The 21112-nt window shown below is 31.0% G+C and overlaps 1 protein-coding gene across 6 annotated transcripts in view; it reads right to left on the bottom strand.

Moving 5' to 3' along the window:
• Window positions 1-21112, bottom strand: part of LOC136968759 (MBT domain-containing protein 1-like) — a 116435-nt gene that overhangs the window by 51492 nt on the left and 43831 nt on the right. For 5 of the 6 annotated variants that reach the window (XM_067262787.1, XM_067262792.1, XM_067262790.1 and 2 more), the window contains exons 7-13: window positions 18201-18335; window positions 13730-13818; window positions 8563-8797; window positions 8326-8405; window positions 8001-8247; window positions 7731-7810; window positions 1296-1530 (exon numbers count right to left, since the gene is read on the bottom strand). In XM_067262787.1, the coding sequence (XP_067118888.1) occupies window positions 1296-1530; window positions 7731-7810; window positions 8001-8247; window positions 8326-8405; window positions 8563-8797; window positions 13730-13818; window positions 18201-18335 (1101 nt within the window). The remainder of the gene's footprint in view (window positions 1-1295; window positions 1531-7730; window positions 7811-8000; window positions 8248-8325; window positions 8406-8562; window positions 8798-13729; window positions 13819-18200; window positions 18336-21112) is intronic. The other variant, XM_067262791.1, reaches the window with a different exon arrangement.

Raw genomic sequence — 21112 nt, 5'->3', positions numbered from 1 at the left:
TTAAAGGCCATAGCTCAGATTACCAACATCAAGTCATATAAAAAAAGTATAGCAAATAAGATTTAGTTATAAATTGAATTTTGTAACACTAAATGATTACTGTATTATCCTACAAAATACATATGATATATTAAATTAAAAATTTGGTGTAGATGATAAAATATTTTCAAAAAAATTCTTATCATCTTATTAAAAAGGTAGGAAAATTTCCACAGAATTATATAATATATAACTATACTAGTAGCCCGGGACACCCCCTAGTGGGCGTTCTAGCAGCATTACAAATTCCTACGAGGCACGTTTGATGCACTTAATATATGAAAGTTTATTGCATTTAAGACGTTCCTCCCCAGTGTCATATTTCTTTGGTGGTGTCATGAACGGTTTCTTTCCTTTTATCAATCGTCTTGTAGAACCAGAGATACGACGATCTTTTTATTCTTTTTGCCAATAATAAATTCCTATTACAAATATACTGAATTATTTATATTGTTATTAGCCAAATGAATAATAATAATAATTTATATTGTTAATTTAAATGTTTGAAATATGACACACAATAGGGATGCCTCTAGTGCCTGTTTTTGGCATAATGTTACACGGACAGACAGGTGACGGAAGCACACACATTCAATGGGTTATATATATATATATATATATATATATATATATAATATTATGATTTATTTCTGGATTAGAAAGACTAATTATGCCCTCCTATGAACTCAGCAATGTATCATTGTAATTCATATAAAATTACAATGTGCAATATAAAATTGCTAAATTGTTTTCATTATTTATAATAATAAAGCAATAAATTTTGTTGCTAATTAAATAGAAGTACGTGTGAAAGCTATGAATTGGTATTAATACTTTCTACCTTGTGTTTTTGAGTTTCAAGATTTTAATAAGCCCTAGGATTGGGATTGTGGCAAATGTTACACATGACAATAATGGTTTAAATTCAAGATATGATTGAAAAAGTTCACGCAGGATGATCAAATGACATCTGATGACAGAACATTAATTAAATTTTTATAATAAACTTAATGTTTCTAAAATTTTTTCAGCCTGCAGCTAATGTAGGAAATACAGTAAACAGATGTGTTGCAATTTATAATAATTATATTATTAGTAAAACAGTTTTGGTTAAATTCATAAAATTATTTGTAGAGAGAGAAGATAAAAGAAATGCAGACTGTTACTTAGAGAAAGTCTCCAGATTAAACTTCAGATGCATTAGAATAAGCAGCAGCAGTGGCCTTTAAATTAATCTAATCTACAAAAATATGTACTTTGATTACGTGGAGGTTCTAGTCGATAACCAACATATTGACACCATCCAACAGGGAATAAATCGGGGCTTTCACAGTCACACCATTGGTCATAAGTTTCATCCCAACCATCAAAATGTATTCTTAGTAAACGACCTACAACTTTTGTAACTGCACCAACACATATTAGACGTGGTTCCATTAAATCAACAGCTTCTAAATACATTCCTTCTTTAAATCCATGATTTGGAATATCCTAAAAAAGTACCCATAATTTGTGAAAATTCATTGTAAATTATTATATAACATACATTTAAATAAAACTATGTATCAAATTTTAATAGATAAAAATTTACTATATAATTATTCTCTTTAATTGGGCTGCAATGTTCAAATTGCAAACCTACACATTTCCACTGTCCTCCATCTGTCCTTTATTAATCTCGAGAACAGTTAGACAGACAAAAATGAAGAACAGATTGGGAAAGCTTATGGACCGGAGGCTCCAATTAATTATGTATGAACCTCTGGTCTGGACCAGAAATCATGTGATTTCAATTCAAAAGTTTCTTGAGAACGGAGTTAGGTACACGAAAATAGAAATCCAGCATTGTGACTACATCACAATAAATAATTGCTCATAGAACTATATTATGTAAAATGTGTAAAAACAACTTAATTTCAAGATGTCAGTATTCAGTTAATTTTTATATATTATGTTTTAAAACACAGGATGATCCATTTGGGATATAAAATTAAATATATGTAGAAAAGTCTGTTAGAGATTACTAAATGTTACATACAGTGCATGTGTTGGAAGAATGTCAGTTTCTGTATGAAAGAAATTCAACAGTCAATGTGGTTGCAGTGCATAGTTTATACCAGATAGACACAAAATCACACTGTTGTAATGCATGCAGTCATTGCACATGTTATGGAAACATTTTCAAGTACTGACTTACAATCCTCTGACATATGCTGTATGGAATGTCATGTTCCACTGACAAATGTTACAGCAACTTCTTTGGACTCTAAACCAAGGTCTGACAAAGTTCTCCTCTCTGCTTGTCATGCACTCTTCATCCAGTGTGAGACAAAGTCAGACCCACTTGCAGGAACTTCTGGTATCATTTCAGAATGTCTCAATGTGATGGAACATGGTGACACTTATAAATTCACCAGAACTCTCTTTGGACACAGGTAACTTCTCCCATTTTGCATACCATACTAAACACTAAGCCTCTGCTATGGTGTGACCACCATTTTGTGTTCTCATGCATGTGCACCATCATGCAGACGAGTACTGAAATGAATATGCACCATCCCAAAACTGACAGCCTTCACACATGTACAGTGCATAATATTTACTAACTTCTAATTACATTACTTTATTTGCTATACACATTTTTAATTTTATGACATTCCAAATAAATCATCCTGTAAATATAAATATTTTACTCTTTATAAATTTTTCTTAAATGAACAGAAGAGGAAGTTGTTAGTAGAAATTAAATATAACATAAAATAAAACGAGCAATTATTTATTGTAACATCGTCACAATGCCGGGCTGCAATTTTTAATCATATTCTTAATTTATTAAATTTAAACTATATATTCTCAATCTCAAATTAGTAGTGACTTGCCCCTGTACATCATACTTTTCCTATTAGCAGGAGAATCATGCCAGTCATTTATTAATTAGGGGAAAGTTTTCAATTGAAATCACATGACTTCCTCTCTACACCAGATGTTCTTGTATAGGTAATCGAGGCCTCTTCCCCAACCTTCCTATATCTAGTCTTGGATTTCATCTATCTAACTCTGTTCTTGAGATTAAGGAAAGATAGACAGATGGATGACAGTGGAAATTTATAAGTCTACAGTTTTTCAAATTGCAGCCCAATGTTACAGAAAATTTTAAATGACACTAACAAAACATATGTATACTAGATTCCATAGGATGTTGTAAAATACTATAATAATTATTTTAATTGCTAATTTAAACTATTCAAAATAACGGTATATTTACTCAGTTCTAACATAATGAATATGTGATAAAATGTAAATAAAAATACAGTAGAACAGCATTTTAACAGATCACTCGAGCTGTCAAAAATCATCTGTTGTTCTGAGAATCCATTATATTTGTGACCGGGGGGTTGGCACCTCTTTGGTGTCACGTCAGGTCTGACACCACCGTGTCTCGGTTGACACGGAAACCGCGGCGATTCTATGATCGGTCGCGCGAGCGGTCGCGTTTTTAGGGCGTATGGATTCGGGATGGAGGACAGGAGAACACAGAGGCCATTTTAACAAAACATAACATATATTTAATTGGAACAGGATTCATGTACAGTACATTATCAAGGGTCTAGTGACGCGATTGAGAGAGAGAGCTTACAAACAAGTTCGCGTGGTGATAAATACCTTGGGAAAGGCGTTCGTAGATTCTAGCGACGTTGATTCCGGCGGCGTTTATAGTTCTAATGGCGTTGATTCTGGCGACGTTCGGAGGTTCTAATGGCGTTGATTCTGGCGGCGTTCGTAGGGTTAAATGGCATTGATATCCTTGGTTTGGCACAAAATTCAGGAGGTAGCACATGTAAAAGTACTTCTGCACCCACGGCTATCTGAGCGACAACTGCCCGAATTTTCGAAGTATTGTTTTCTTGTTTAATGCACTTTAGGGCGAAGGCGATGAGAACTACTTTTGGGAACTAAATAAAGGATACGTTCTCATGTAAACGGTTGATAGTTAGTTGTTAAGTTGTAGTAGTAATTGACAACAAGGCGACAACTATGACGTCATGGAAAATTTACGGTAGGTTCAAAATTCAGACACTTACATATTGCACACAACTGATTTCTTGCCCACCTAGGAAAATATCTATTATTTAACCCTGTACATAGAAGAAATTCTTAAACTTGAAATTGTTCAGTCTCTTGATATCTCTATTCTAAAGAAACATGTACATTACAAGATCCTATATTATGCTGTACGTGTGCATGACAAAGCTGATGCAAACTATATACAGTAAGAACAAAAACAGTCAAGTTACATGTGTTCATTAGCACTTAACTTGACTTTGCTTTTTAAAAAACACTTCCATTTTGGTTTGCTTTGATGCCACTTCTCTGCTTATTGAATACAACAACCTCTTGATATTAGCCATGTCATTTATAGCCTGTTCGTTTACGATGAAACTTGTCAGAAATATCTTTATGACTTGGAAAGACTCAATATCCTCACTAAATTTTAGCACTACACTTGGACAGACTTGCATCATAATGTTCATTAGGTGGCTCCTCCTCAATCGTATCAGCCTGCTGACTCTTCATACAATTCTTTAATTGTACTGTACTGTACATATCCCAGATGTTCATCTTCAAACTCTGTAAATTCCTGAAAACACCCAACTATTAACTAAACTTTGGAAAAATGTGAAGTTTACAATAGATGGTGCTAGTAAAAGATCTGTTACTTTGAGTTATGGATCCACTAAAAAGAGGTAAAATTACATTGATTTGATGGGACCTGGAGAAATAATTCATTATTCTGTGATTTGTTAAAATGAGATTCCACTGTACTATGAGAATTATACACCAATCTTACTGATATTTCAAAAATTTAAGATTAAAAATGGCAATGCTCATTCCCATTTATAATGCAAACCTTTCTTAACTTAAAAAAATTCTATTAAGAATCCTTTAAAATGTATCATACATGCACATAAAATTAAAAATACATATGATATATGAATATTATAAATAAATTAAATTTATATTTGTTTAAACTTAAGTTTATTTAAATTTTATTGGAAAAAATATAACTTTCAATTATTACTGACTGGTCAACACAATGCATCAGCATATTAAAGTTATATCACCAACTATAATCACTTACAATGGGTAGAGTTATCCCTATTGGAAATCTTAAAGTTTGGGGACAGAGAATGACGACACAATGTAAGCTATTCATAGAATTTTAGTTTACAGGTCAGATTGAATCTTTAATCACTTTAATATTAAAAATACAACAAAGTTTATATTTATACGTGGAGCATTCAAAAAGTTCTTGGAAACTGTAAATAAAAAGACTGCAAATTGAATTTAGCACTTCATTTTTCAACACATGTTCCATTTAAGTAAAAACATTTTTCCACGCATAATGGTGCCACTTTTCTAAGCTCTTCCAATAGAAATCGATGCTGTTTGATTCTAGCCACTGTACACAAAACATTTCACTTAATCTATTGCCAGCAAATCACTTTAATGTCTTTTTTTAATTTTATCTTGAGGAAAGGAGGAGTTCTTTTTTAAATTTGGGAATAAAAAAACTGTGATGGAATTAAATCTGAAGACAGTGGCATAGCGAACAAAACTGGCACCCAGGGCACGACACTTTATTGGCACCCCCTCCCCCCCAGAAACATATATAGTAATATAATATATAGAATTTATTCGTAATAAGAATATAATACAAATAATAATAGAATGTAGTACCTACCTTAAAATATCTATAATATATTATGAATAGTCACTACCTAAGTACACTTCTACAACATACTATATTGTTTTTTTGGGATAAATAGGGACACAGGCTCAGGTTAGGCTTTAAATTTGTGACAAAAAATTTAGTTAAAAAATCAAGACTAGGATTAAACAGAACACGCTCAGCAAATAATTAATTTATCACACTACATCTTTTTTATTGAAAAACTATCTCAGCAACACAAAAGGTGTAGTGTGATAAATCAAGACTAAAATTGGATTTGGAAATGTGTCTATGTCAGTGGAAAGTTTAGACATACTATCATCTAGAATTAGTTAAAAAGATAATATTTATTTTACATATTTATATAATTGTTTTAAAAACATACAGTTTTTAAACAATAAAAAAAGTTAATATATATATATATATATATATATATATATATAAGTAGATATTTATTATAATAGATACAGTGATTAATGAATATATTAATTAACCCATAATATAATATTATAATACATTAATACAAATAAGTACTACATATACATTTTTCTTGCCTTTGATGAAGCAAATTTATCAATTACTTCATCAAAGTCGATGGTTTCAAATTTTTCTCTTCCCACACTTAAAAATGCTAGATCACTCAGGCGATCTTGTCCCATCATTAATCGTAGATATGTGAAAATTAATTTTAATTTGCTGAACGAACGTTCACAAATAGCAATTGATACTGAATTAGTAAGGAGTATTTGAAGTGCGACTCTCAGGTTTGGAAAACCATCTTCTCCATATGAGATTATAAAGGTAAGAAGATCTAATGGAGTTTTAGGTTCAATTTCTTTTCTACTGCGGAGTAACATCTTGCAGTCACATATTTCGACATAGAGTTCTGTTTCATTAAAATCTGTATTATAAAATTCACCCAAATTTTTACAATATTTTTCAAGACTGTTATCATCATTATCCTTGTTTAATAAATTTTCAACATCCAGTAAAAATCCAAATTTGGAATTAAGATCACTTAGTCATGTAAATCGTGTACTTATTTCTTGCTGCAGACAATCAAGAATGCTTTTCATAACGCGAGAAATTTCACTTTTTGCAGAAAGGCCAACATTACTAGCCAATTCTCCGGCCGCCGAATTAATAATAGTTCAAGGTCGAAGGGCATATAATATAATAAAAGACTAAAGTGTATTGTTTGTTATCATTTTAAAATAACAAGCATGAGCTGTATGTGCATTTCGTTTAAAAAAATAAAAATATATCCCTATTTTAGAAAAATAAAGTGTTCAGAAAGAAAGAACGTTTTGTATATGGAGATATTTGATTGATTTACTGCAAATATTATTTATAACATATTTTATCAGACAAATCAAGAAACGAAATAATTAATTATGTTACAATGAATTATTAATTTAAAATATATTTCCCAGAAATTGATCAAAATAACAATTGAAATTTTCTGGAAAATCTTGTTTGTCTTGGAGCCCATTTGGCGCCCGAGAGTGGTGCCCGGGGCATGATAGACCCCCTTGCCATGCTACTGTCTGAAGATCTGAACTAAAATAAATCTCAACAAATTTACATTTGCGTCAATTAATTATAAATATAGCATTCTGTTTAAGAATAATAACCATTTTCTGGAAACTTCTTGAATGCTCCTTGTACAGTACATGCTTCTTAATATAAAATATGAATTTAATCAATTTTTGTAACTAAACCATTGCAAAATAGCAAAGTGCCAATTATTTTGCTAAAAATTTAGTTCAATGAAAGTTAATATTTTTAAGTTATAATAATCTAAAACAAACAACTCATTCATTTAAAGAAAAAATTGTAATATGCTAAGTTAATTAAATTCATAGCTTATACAACTTTTTTTGTTTAAATCTATTGATAGAAACTTTCATTTTAGCAATAACAATCACTTCTATAACTACTTCACTACTACTTCACATACCTTTTTAAACAAAGCAACAGGAGCAGCGACTGACTTAGTATTTTTGAGATATTCAAACCATTTGAATTCTCCTTTATGACCTACGAAATTTCAGTTATAAAACTTATTAGTGAAATTTAAAATTGTATGTCAAATTTTTTTCACTTATATTCCTGTTTTGCCAAATTTAATAAATATTTAATATTATTATCTTTAATTTATGAAACTTTGTTGTTCATAAGCTACATACCTTAATTTTACACTATATTTTAATTTTCTAAATTAATTTACCTCTTGGAGGAGTTAACTCAATATTATTTAATTCACAAAATCCAACAGGAAATATACAAGGTGACGAGGCATGATAACAAAACCAGTCAGAACCATTCGCTGCCATCATACCGTCAATACCAATCATGAGATAATTGTTTCTTAACACTTTAGTTACAGTTGCGACACAAACAGTTGATAAGTTCAGAGGATCTATTGCTTCTAATTTCATTCCTTCTTTAAATTTAAGCTCTGATAAGTTTTTGACCTAAAAATAGATTAAGTGATACCGAAAAAATGTTTATCTATTAAAATGGTTTATTACTTTACTAAATTTAATACTCACAGGAAGAAACATATCCCAAACTGCATCATCAGAATCAAATTTTTTAAGAAGAGTTTTTTGCAAAGATTTTTTTGCATACTCTGTAAAATTCATTTTATTAACACAAATTAACATAAGGACATATTAAAAAATATATCTACAATTAATAAAATTTTACACATAATAAACTTTATACTGAAATTTTGTACATCATTTACATTTTGTATTTTTCATTCTGAAATTAAATAATATAAATACCTGGAGTAGCACGTAAGTCATGTCCTACTACTTGAGCCCAACCAATAGGATGAATAAGAGGAGAACGTTCGTGGCACCAAAATCCTTCATCCTCTTCTGCCGTTTCATAAGCTACGTGAAGTCTGCCTCCGATTACTTCTATGACTTTGGCTACTCTAACAGCTGAAATACGATTCTTGTCAACAACTTCTAATTTCATTTTTTGTTGAAACCGACTTTTCAGACCCTCTTTAACCTATTAATTAAAAATTTTTATAAAAAGCTGTTAGAAATTTATACGTAATAAACTTAAAAGCTGTTATAATATCTTTATAATCATTTCCTTAACGCTTTATCATAGATAGAAACAGAAAACTACAGACAAGAATGTTTAGCACGAGAAAAATCTTTCATAGAATTAAACCGATTCATAAATCTTATAAAAGAGCTTTTTGTCTCAAAAACTGTTGAAACTAAAATCTCAAATACTACAGTAGGGATAACAGACTTATCACACTGTTACTGGTAACATCAAAATGACACCTATATCATCAGAATGCAACTTATTACTGGTATGCATTTTGATACATGAGACCCTCATCAGCCATTCATAAATCTCAATAAATTCTGCATTGAAAACAGGTAAAAAGTGGGTAGAAAGCACTAAAGGATCTAATAAATAAAACTAAAGAAAAACATTATATATAACAACACACTCTTCTAAATTTATGAAAGATTTGTATATGATATAAATGTAATGCATATAATATACATTTCTCTATGTGTATACGATACATGGGTATGTTGCACATATACACAGAAAACCAGTTTTTTTTAATACAATTGGCTACAATATTTTAGAATATTAAATCTGTCTGATTTCTCTTAGTCATACTATATTTTATAAATAAAACATTTCACCACTTCGTAATGTATATAAATGGTAGGCAAGTTCTCTGACACTTATTTCTTTACAATACAGGTGATACTGAGGCAGGCTCTTTCTTATGCAAATTACTTTCATTATTTGACAAAACTGTAAAATAAAGAAATTAATTTGCATACATAACTTAACATCCATAACTTTTGTTTCATATTTGTGTTATTTGTTTTAATTACAAAAACAATCCATTACAAAGCAGAAAATAGACTTGTGTTTAAAATCATGCTACAGATCTTAAAGTTAAAAAATCCAATAAAAAGTTGAAGATATTCAAAATTGGTGACAGCATATTTGAAAATGTCCTAAAAGTTGATCATGTGCCATTAGGTATCCAGAAAAGGTAGTAGTAGATTATAGGAAGAGGCTGCACAAACAGGTACAGTACTACAGTTAAGAGTAGTGGGTGATTGGTTAACGAACAGATTGGATAACGAACAAATCAGATGACGAACACTTTTGCGAAAGATTTTTATGATCGGACAATGAACACATGTTCGGATAATGAACACTTCACTGAACAAACATAAAAAGAAGCGACGAAAATAGCAAATACCGATTGATTTTCCCTTGTCTTCAAATAACAATTTGAAACTTTTCGGAGCGTGGGAGATGTCAACATCAATGCTCGACCTGATACATACTGATCGGATAGTATTCCTTGAACTTTGAAATACTCCCTTGTAATTCTAGCCTTTTATTTTTCTGACAGAAACAATTCTTTTATAGTATTCGCGAGACTGTCGGGCGGGCACTCGTTAAGTTTTGCGTCAGTTTTTATTTTCGAAAGGTGAGAGTATAATAACAAAGGTAGAGAGTGGGCAGAAGATGTCTGATGTTACTGGGCAGTATGGCTTGAACAAATCTAAAGTAGAGCGCAGTTCAATCTTATCTAAGAAAGGTACAGTATAATCAAGAAGACTCAAGCAGCTGAAGGAGTAACAAAAATCACATCTAAGAAATAAAAAACATTAAAGAGCTCCTAATGGAACTTTAAACGGATCTGACAACAGAAGAATGCCAAGAACTCTTGAATGGAGAACAAACACCAAGAAACTCAGCGAGATATGTTTTCTTCTGAAAAAGAGGATTAATGCTGATATCTGCTATTAATTAAAGATCTTTTGAAGAAGTGGGAGATGTCAGATCAATGGTCTTAGAATGGCATCCAAACCAGGTTGAGGTTAATAGGCTTGGGGATCTCTACAATTACAATGCTATTAATTACTTCTGAAAATCCTGAAGAAGAAAGGAAAGCAATCAACATTAGACAGATTCTTTAACCCCCACAAACAAAAAAACATAACTAATAAAAATGCAAGACTGTGTATATATGTATTTTTATTATTACATATAAACAAACTTAGTAAGAAAGTATATATTTTTTTTTATTTTTTTGGGTCTCCAGAACAAATTAATCAAATTCCCATACAAACCTATGGTAAATTGATAATTGGTTAACGAACAAAGTCTTGGAACAGATTATGTTCATTAACCAATCACCCACTGTATTAAGAACTGGTATTTCACATAGTAATCTCCATCCAATCTCTTCTTTCTTAATAGGAATGATTTTAAAAACACCCCTTGCTCTTCAAGTGACAATTTTAAATTGTTGCCATTTGAAAGACATTGATTTTAAAAAATAGCCAACCATTTTGCCAGTTTTAATTTTTTTCCCTGCCACTTCAAATAATTTATCACTACCAGTTTTACTTACTAATTAATACAGGTACTGGCAGCCTGATCAGTTCAGAGTCTGGAAAGCAAGAGTAACTGAATAAGCTGTCACTTAGAAACTGGAATCATTTTTGAATGAATAATACTGAATAACACATTTGGTCACAGTGTATGAACAGTATTTCACATGTGCTGTCATGTCAAAACTTTTATGCTTTACTCTACGAACAGAAATCAAAGTGAAAAAAAAATGTCATCCGAAAAATTCTTCTACCTGAAAATGCTGGGTGGCATTGCATGAAAACTGCCTTTGTTTCTCAACCTCTTTTCCTGCTTTCCTGTCTGAAGTTGCCCCGTGACACCATGAGATTGCTAGTGTGTGGTGCATGAGACCTCTATGAGACTCCTTCCAGAAGCTTGACATTCTGAAGCATGCTTTGAGATTCAATTTCATGCTGAATGTTGAAATAACCTGACAAGGGTTTATAATGCCACTTGCTATTGCTAGTATTACAGTAGAGCAGTGGTTCCGCGGAACACTGGTGTTCCGTTAGCATCTCCCAAGTGTTCCGCAGATTTAGTCACAAATCGGAAAGTGTACAATCGTATTCGAGCCGCCGAATATCAAAAAATTAAAATCATAAAATTTTCATAAACTTAAATATATATGTACGATTCGCACTTATGGAGTGTACTACTGTTTCGAATAAGATAAAGGCAATGATAAAAACTGAATGAAATATGTAAAAAACATCAGGCACAAGTTTCCCATTAAAGTTATTTAGGTATATTTTTTCCTGTCTTAGAATTGGCGTTAATAATATGAGTAGAGATTTTGAATTATAACTGCTCAATTCTAATAAAATAACTGATGACAAGCTTATGTATTTCATATTAACTTAAGTAAGTGTTCCGCTAAAGAAAATTGCTCACAAAAGTGTTCCGCATCCTAGAAAAGGTTGGGAAACCACTGCAGTAGAGAGTCGTTAATCGGAACGCCGGTAATCGGAATCACCGGTAATCGGCACGATTTTCAGTCAGACTGTGTCGTGCTGAATCGAACGTTTTTGATACTAAATTTACTTCTAAAGTATAATTTTCATGTTTTTATATTCTTCAATATATTTATTTTGTTTGTACAAAATGCAGAAATAATTTTTAACGATACGATAGCCTCGATTATTATTATAAAAATTTTCGTTAGGCTTAAAATCGACGAAAATTCAACATGAAGCGACACGCAACAGAGAAAAAATTATACACGAAGCGACATGCAACGGAGAAAAATTTGAACAACGGATAGGTTAATATATTTTTTCGTACATAATTGGTAATTGGAACAAATGACTAATCTGAACCACCCCAGTCCCCAATTGATTCCGATTTTCAACTCTCTACTGTATATTTTTATTGCCACTTTAATAAAAATATTGCCAAAAATCAATTTTGGTGCTATGTAGCACAACCTGATACATACACACATGCAATACAGATTTTGTATATTTATTAAATATTCTTTTTATTTATTGTTTCCTGGTAAAGTATTAAAATGTAAGATATAGTTATTCCCATTTTTGATCATTTGAATTTATTATGAAAAGTAGAGTATCTGTTTTCAGTTATCAGTACTAGTAAAGTTACCAGTATTTTGTAAGAAAAGTATAAAAAAAGTACAGGTTCCTTCAAAAAAAAAAAAAAAAAATGCTATCATTTTAAATTATTGTAATTATGTAGTTAATTGCTATCTGAAAAGTGTGCATTGTGCATCAATTGATAAAATAACTGTTCAAGTTTCATCTATCATCTGCATCCAAACATCTTTGTATCTACTGCCTACAGGAAACACCAAAAAAAAATGGTGACTTGACAACAGAGAAGGAATTTTGTATTCTGCATTCCGGAAACTTGGAATCAGTCATTGTTGCGCAACATGTGAACATAATTCATAGATAATTTCGAAGCAATCCACCCTGTAAGGCAAATATTCTGTAAGTAACAAGTTTTTATCAAAATGCCTACAATTATTATGCAAACATTCTTTTGCATATTCTTGTATTCTGTACAACTGCAGAATACAAAATGCCTTCTCTGTTGCAGATTCATCATTTTTATTTAAGGCACTTCCTAGAGGCAGTAGACAGTCACTTGGATGCAGATGGTAGATGATATTCTATCAATTAATGTACAATGCATACTTCTCCAGTAGTAATTTATAATTACAGTAATGAAAAATGGTAGCATTATTATTGAAAGACCCTGTACAATGGTTGGCTTCAGTTTTACTTATTATAGACAGGTATGATCAGTAGTGTGCTGAGATAACCAATGACAACATACTGATCTGAACTACCCACGATAAATTACAAGGATCTAGATCAGACAGGAACCCAAATTCCTCATGGCAATTTCCTTATTGCTTGGCCATCCTGCATATATTCCTTTTTATTTCTCAGCCTCCAAAAAATTGTTTAATTTGGTAACATAAGTCAACAAAAATACAAAAATATAGAGATTAATTACAGTTCTTAGTAAAATTATATTTTTAATAAAATCTTTTATAATAATTACCTTTATATGGAAATTTGCTGGTAGTGTTCTTGCCCCAGTGAGGCGTTTTACTAAAAATTCTTTCCAATCATTATATTTATGTTCAATACCTATAAATAAAATAATGAATTTTATTTCATAATTTTAGTCAGAACTTTTGTATTAATTTTTAAAAAGAAGTAAGTCCATTATAAAACTGAATATTAACTGAAAGTTATTTTATGTAAATTATATTTAGTAAATAATGTAATTTATAAATTTAGGAAAGTAAAAACAGTTGTAATTGTTAAGAAACTGCTTTATGGGGATATACAATTAAAGTAAATTTTTTTTGTAATGATAAACCAGTATACAGTGATACGTCAGTTTTCGTCGGTTTTCAAAAACAATCGCAAAATCAAAAACTGACGAAAACCGAGGCAATTATTTCCGTATGAATCAATGTAAATCCAATTAATTCATTCTAGACACTCCAAAATACATACCAAAAACACATTTTATAGAGAATTAATATAGCGTTAAATACTAAAAGCAATAAGAAATTAACATAAAAGACTAATTAGCATAACGATAAAAGCATTAAGATTAAAGATAAGATAATTAGCATTAAGATGAAAGCAATGGAATAGTTCACTAGACACATGGAGTAATGTCTTGTCTTGTAGAAGCTAGTTGGACATGAGCTTCTAGCCAATATCACCTCATAGTAAAGTGTGACATAATTGTCATGTAATAGTAGTTGTATGCGTTTATGATGGTCATATTGAAGGGAATAATGCCTTCTGGGAAATACGTTTAAGGGTAACTGGCCCCTATTCAGGTGTACAGACGTGGAGAAAACTTGGAAAACTTCACATGGCCAGCCCACCCTGGCAAAGCGCAAACCCATGACTGAACTCTCAGTGTTCAGGAAACAGAACCATTGGCCAATAGTGGGCTGTCGCGGGGTAATGTTCACACAACGAGAAATAATACCACACTGCGCTGGAAAATGCCTGGGTTGCCCTTTGTTTTTGCAAAATTAGCAGCAAGGTCACTTGATCACTCACGAAATCTGAGGCAACTGACGAAAATCAAGATAAATTTTTCGTGAAAAAATCAACAAAAACCGAAACCGACGATAACCCAAGTCAATGAAAACCGAGGTATTACTGTGTAAATGTCAATTTATAGCACAGAACAAATGAAAAATAGATTAATTAATGAACAATATTTTGCTGTGTTGTTTTTATCTTTGGTCCGTAAAGTATGGATATCTTTAGTAAATACATGGTGCAATAAAAAAAAAACTGGATTTGTTCTATAAATATTTTAATACTTAACTAATTTAAATCTGACAACCATCCCCTTTGAAATGGTTCCCCTCTGCATTTATACAGAAATCCCAACACATCTGCCAAGCTTCAAATACTCCTTGGAAATTAGTCTTGAAAATTCAAAAGCAGCTGTTGTGATTTGAACTGGATTGACTCGATCATATCTGTGAGGTTAACCGAGGGTAGGAGATGGAAGATGATTCTTACCTTCTCTACCTTTTAACGGCACAAGACCTTGAGGTCCGACCTCGTTTGTCGAAAGGATGACTAGGAATTGAGCAGTCAATGTTTATTTATGTATGAGGATCGTAGGATCCTGTTCATGTCAGGAACTGACACCAATCTATCAAATTTCTCGCAGATAGATGCGCGTTATTTTCAGAATTGTGGGATGCCGGACAATGATAATGGAGGAAGAAACGCACACTCTTCTATAGTTAAATAAAAATACCCGTTTATTTTGGGATTGATATGAAATACATCAATTGTCATAATTGGAAGTGTTAATTACACTTTCGAATTGAATTATTGAACCACGTCTCGATTGACTAGAGAGAGAGAGAGAGAGAGTTTACAAAACATCGCGAGTAGGATAAATACCTTAGTATCCTGAGATTGTTGATAAAGTCCAAAGAACGAGAGTTCATTAGAATATAAGAGTCAAATTGACTGAAGATAGATGGGATGGACGACTTCAACGGCGGGAGACGATAATCCACAGCACACACACACTCACTTGACAGTTGTAAAAACTTTTCTCCTGTTGCGTCATCGTTCGTTTTCCTTTTATTTCGGGATCTCGGGTTCGAGATTTTACGATGCACGTCAAGGGTGAAAGTCCTTTTTGACCAACGGTGAATTACATGATATAATTATTTTTCAACAGTTAACTCATCTTCTACAAGGAAGTATTACCGTGGGAATGAAGGTTTATGATTAATTTTTATGAGAAAATTTGTTGGGTGTTTTTCTGTTTTTTGTTTCTGTGTTTGATTTAACCCTAACTTTCAAAAATCAGTTGGCAAATAAAATAAAAAATTTAAATCAAATCTCGTTATTCTTATATTCAGGTCTTCACATATCCAAACATTATCACTTGAGCTCAAGGGGCTAAAGGCTAAATCCACAAATAGAAAGGGTAGAAAAGACTGCCACATTGTTTTCAGAAAAATGTTTATATTTTGAAGGCTATATGTGCAGGACAGTTGTCATAATGAAGGACGTAGACTCAGTTGTACAACAGTTCTGGTCTTCAGTGACAAATGTTATTATGCAATCACATTAAAACTTCACTGTAAAAATCTGAATTAACTGTCTAACCATAAGGAGTTTTCCTGGTATAAAATTCCATTATGGTCAAAAAAATAATCAATGTGCATTTTGTCACATTCATGACTTGTGTTGCCTTCTTTGGTCTTGGAGAATTGTGATGTTGCTCATGACTTCATTGCCATAAGCTTCCTAAAGAACTTCTTAAGTCTAATGCAAAACTTAGCATTTGTTTCTTTGCTCAATTTTCAAGTTCATCCTCAAATCACAGCATGAAACTAATACAAAGTTATAAAATCACATGTAACAAGCATTCCACATTGAAAAACTCAAGACCACTTATCAGACTGATGCTTAAATGCCTAAGGCAGCAGTCGCTAATTGGTGGTCCATGGACCACTGATGGTCTGTGAGAAAATTTTGGTGGTCCTTGGAGAAATTCACATTGATCAACTCAAGATTGCATGAAGTATTACGAAAGAAATGCAAAATGCTCAGTTACTTTTTATCACTCATTGGGGAGATGTTTTATTTAAATCTAAAACCAAACACAAAATTACTGTTATCAATAAATAATGTTGTGAGTACAATTGTTGTTCTTCGTGAAAACAAGACAAGAATCCATAAACTTATTTCAAATAACACCAGCAACAAACTTTACACTAATTTGTTATAATTAAGTGAATTTCATATTAATAAATGAAATTTTTATGATCATTATTCTATAGATGTTTGTATCATTTAAAAAACTCATGATAGTGGCCCACAAGATTCAAAATTGTGAATTCAGTGGTATGTGAGATCAGAAAAGTTGATGGCCACTGGTCTAGGCAGTGGATCCTTGATGGTAAAAAGATTGTACAGTAGTCTCCACTGAACTTAGACCAGGCCTCAGCTAACACGTCATCTAATAAATAGGTTTAAAAAAAATGTAGCTTTAATTCATTGCATGTTTTACATAATTTAAAGCAATTCATTCAATGTTTTACATAATTTAAAACAAATATACAGTAATCAATCTTTATTTTTGCTAAATATCAACTTGATATCTTGCAAGTTTAACGAAATTGAGCCAGTCTAACTTGAGTCACAGGCATCAAAAAACATAGGCTGCTGCGTCACCCATGTCAATGAACATAGACCAGCCAATAATTTGCATTTAAATAATGTTACAATTGCAGTATTTCTGAAACAACTGATTATTTTAGCCTCATTTTAGCCTGCAAAAATCCTGTGAATGATATAAGATAATTTTTTAGTTTTATTTACAAAACCTTTGCATTTTGTCTACAATAACCAGAAGAAAAGCTGTTTCAGAAGATTTAAGAAATGCTATCATTGCTAAACAAATTGTGGCATGTCTGAGAGAGCTATTAGAAAAGAACTAATGCTAAGCAAGACGACAATGCACCAGATTATTGTTTATTACATTAACCATGGTCGCGTTATACCTAACAAAGCTGCTGGACATCAGTGAAAAACATGATGATAGGAGTTTTAAAAGAATCATAAAAAACAACTGCCGTGCCACAGATATTGAATGTAAGTATGAAATGATACAACTGAAAAGAATGTATCTGTTTTGACAACACACAGGGGACTGTAAGAAATGCATTCCAGTTCTATGCAACATGTGAAAAACCTTTGCTAACAGCATACCAAAAAAAATGGCTACAGTGAGCCAAAGAACATCTTTCTTGATCTCAACAAAAGTGGCATGAAATTCTGTGGTCTGATAAATCAAACTTTGGTCTTGATTTTCATTTATCTAACACCATTCTCAAGATTAAGGAAGGACAGATAAACAGACAAACGAATGACAGTGGAAATTGCAGTCCAATGAGAGCAGCCTGTTAGATAGACATGGGTCAATATCTATAATTACAAAATTTGAATTTTTTACTTACTTTTAGGTGGTATAAGTGGTTTTCCTTGAGAAGCACACCAACCTACAGGATGTATATTCTCTGTACACAGATTTACCCAAAAATCTTTACTGTTATCTGTACCAAAGCCTTCATACCTCAATTGAGCCATATAACCTAAAAAATATTAAATTTTAATTTGTTTTTTCTTCATACAAATAATTTTCAAAAAATAAACGAAACATTAAAATTATAATCCAAAACAGTTATTTTGAAAAAAATAATCTAATAACAGTGTTATAAAATACTTATAGAATATACAAAGTATAAACAATATTAATAAAATAATTGAAGCAGATAGTGTGGAAGAAAGGTAAGGTACATTTTAACAGACAAGAGAGTTAATAAAGTTAGTTAAAACCCGATAATAAATCCAGCTTTATTGCATGATTATTAATATATAATTTTGGCTTGATTTTCTATATGATAATAAACTACTAACACCAATATTATGTAATTATATTAACATAATATTAAACTGCTATATCATCACAGCAACAAAAATTTTAATTTCTTTTCTATTTTTCCATTACAGCAGAGAAGTTCAACATGAAAGTAAGTTATTCAATGATTTTACGTTATCACTAAAATAGATCAATACTATGTCTAAAAAACGAATGACAATAGAAACATAATAATTAAATATGTAAGTTACTTTTACACCATTACATACAACAAAAAAATAAGTGAAATTTCGATAACCATAAAAAGCCTCTAAATTAATAACCCTTTTTAAAACTATATCCAGAAGAATGAAACTTCACTGCCAACTTTTTGGCTTTCTTTGAAGTGTTTCACATCTAACTTAATTGAAGATTTTTTATTGTAATAGAAAATAAACATGTTAAATTTAAAAAAATTACTATAGGAAACTGAATAAATGCTATAGCGGGTTTAATTTATGATGCTGAAAGAATTTGTTAAATGTTGTTTAACCTAAATTGTTATTGATTTTCTCAATATTAGTGTTAACGTTTGAGAACACACTGAACATAATGTCTTTAAAACTATTTTTGTTGTTACTTAGCCATTAAATAATTTTAAAAGCATTAATACAGCTAATATTAAGAGTGATATTTTATAGAACCCACTAAATATCTTTAATAAAAAACTGTGGATAAAATTTTAATAAATTTAAATGTGTTTCATCAGCACCAAGAAAGGTGAAAGTACAAAAGCAGTAATAATAAAAAATAAATATCAAAAAGCAGTTTTAGTAACTATCAATTAAAGAGCAATGAAACTAGGACAATTAAAACTATTATTAGTTATAATTAAAAATGAAGAAAATATGAAAGAATGTCACACTAAGAAGGAAAGATATTGAAGATCTTTGAACCATTTTAAATTAAAGTCAGCAATTATTTTGTCTTCTTAACCATAAAATTAAAGAAAAATGTGTAAATATTTAATATTGTTGACTGGATACCAATAGAATGAAAAGCAACATAAAATAAAATTAATATGCTTTTACTCAGTGTGGTTGAATCCGATTAATTTGAATTTGTTGTTATTCTTTTCAAAATCATACATAAATTACTTTTTTAACATTAGCATTTGAATTAATGTTAAAAGGTAAATACAGTAGAGCGCTGTTTATCCAAATCAATTGGGAACTGGGGTTGTTCGGATAACTTATTTTTCGGATAACCGATTATGTGCAAAAAAATATATTAACTTATCCCATGTTGACATTTTTCTCTGTTGCATGTCACTTTGTGTTGAATTTTCATTGATTTTAAGCCTAACGAAAATTTTTATAATAATAATCATGGCTATTGTTTCTTTATTTTGTTAAATTATTTCTTTATTTTGTACAAACAAAATAAATATATTGAAAAATATAAAAACAAAAAAATTATACTTTAGCAGTTTATCTAGTATCAAAACACGTTCGATTCGGCACTACACAGTCCAACTGGAAAGCTTTCGGTTGATCGGCTTTCAGATAAACGACGCTCTACTGTACAATTAATTCAAACTTTTACAATATAAATTTGAATAATTCAAAGCTATGTATCTCATATTTCATAACTGAAACTAAAAGTAGCATATGGTCAACTGATTTCTAAAATACATTGCTTTGGGAATTCTCTGAAGTGCACATGTTCTGTAAATTCCTCAAAGCCTGGAGAAATTGTCAAATTTCACAGTTTTGATGATATTTGCATTTAGTTTCTATTTTTGCAATATCTAAGCATAGAAAATACACAAGTTTTTCTGTACTTAAAAAAAGTTAGGAATTAAAGCAGTAGAAAAGAAGGTAGAAAGAAAATACAATATTATCAAAGAATGCAAAATACGGGCAAACACTAGACAGTTGCAGAAAACTAATTTAATATTCAAAAACAGATCATTTTAACTTTTTTAGATCCTTCTACTGTTAAATTAGAAAGATTCAATTGTATATGATCGGAAACTGCCAAAAAATTTCTCATCTGCACTACATTGTTAAAACCTGAGTTGTCATAAATTAGATTTAATATTTCTGTAACTAATTATAAGAAGAAAAATAATCTTATTTTTAACTCAAACCCATTATTTTCAATAAATTACACTTCAATCGAGTATAGTACTTTATATTTCAAAATAGTGCTATTTAGAGATAATTTTTAACATGAAAGTCGCTACAAAAACTTTGAAATGTATAAAAGTTTATGGATTAAAATTAGTGATAAAGTTTGATAGCACCCTCAATTCATTGTTTGACAAACAATTCATAACCCTCAACTGCAATTGTTTTCTAGTAATTTCATCTAAACCAGGGGTTCTCAACTGGGGTCCACATGGATCCTAGGGGTCCACAGAAAGCAAATATACCGAATTGGGAGTTCACGGTGATATTTTAGCAGTCTATAGAGTAATTCTACTTCAGAACAATTGTTTTACTGAGA

Source organism: Centruroides vittatus, unplaced genomic scaffold, assembly GCF_030686945.1.
Source record: "Centruroides vittatus isolate TY-2023 unplaced genomic scaffold, ASM3068694v2 contig_1520, whole genome shotgun sequence".
NCBI lineage: Eukaryota > Metazoa > Arthropoda > Arachnida > Scorpiones > Buthidae > Centruroides > Centruroides vittatus.
This window is presented reverse-complemented; position numbering and strand designations above follow the sequence as displayed.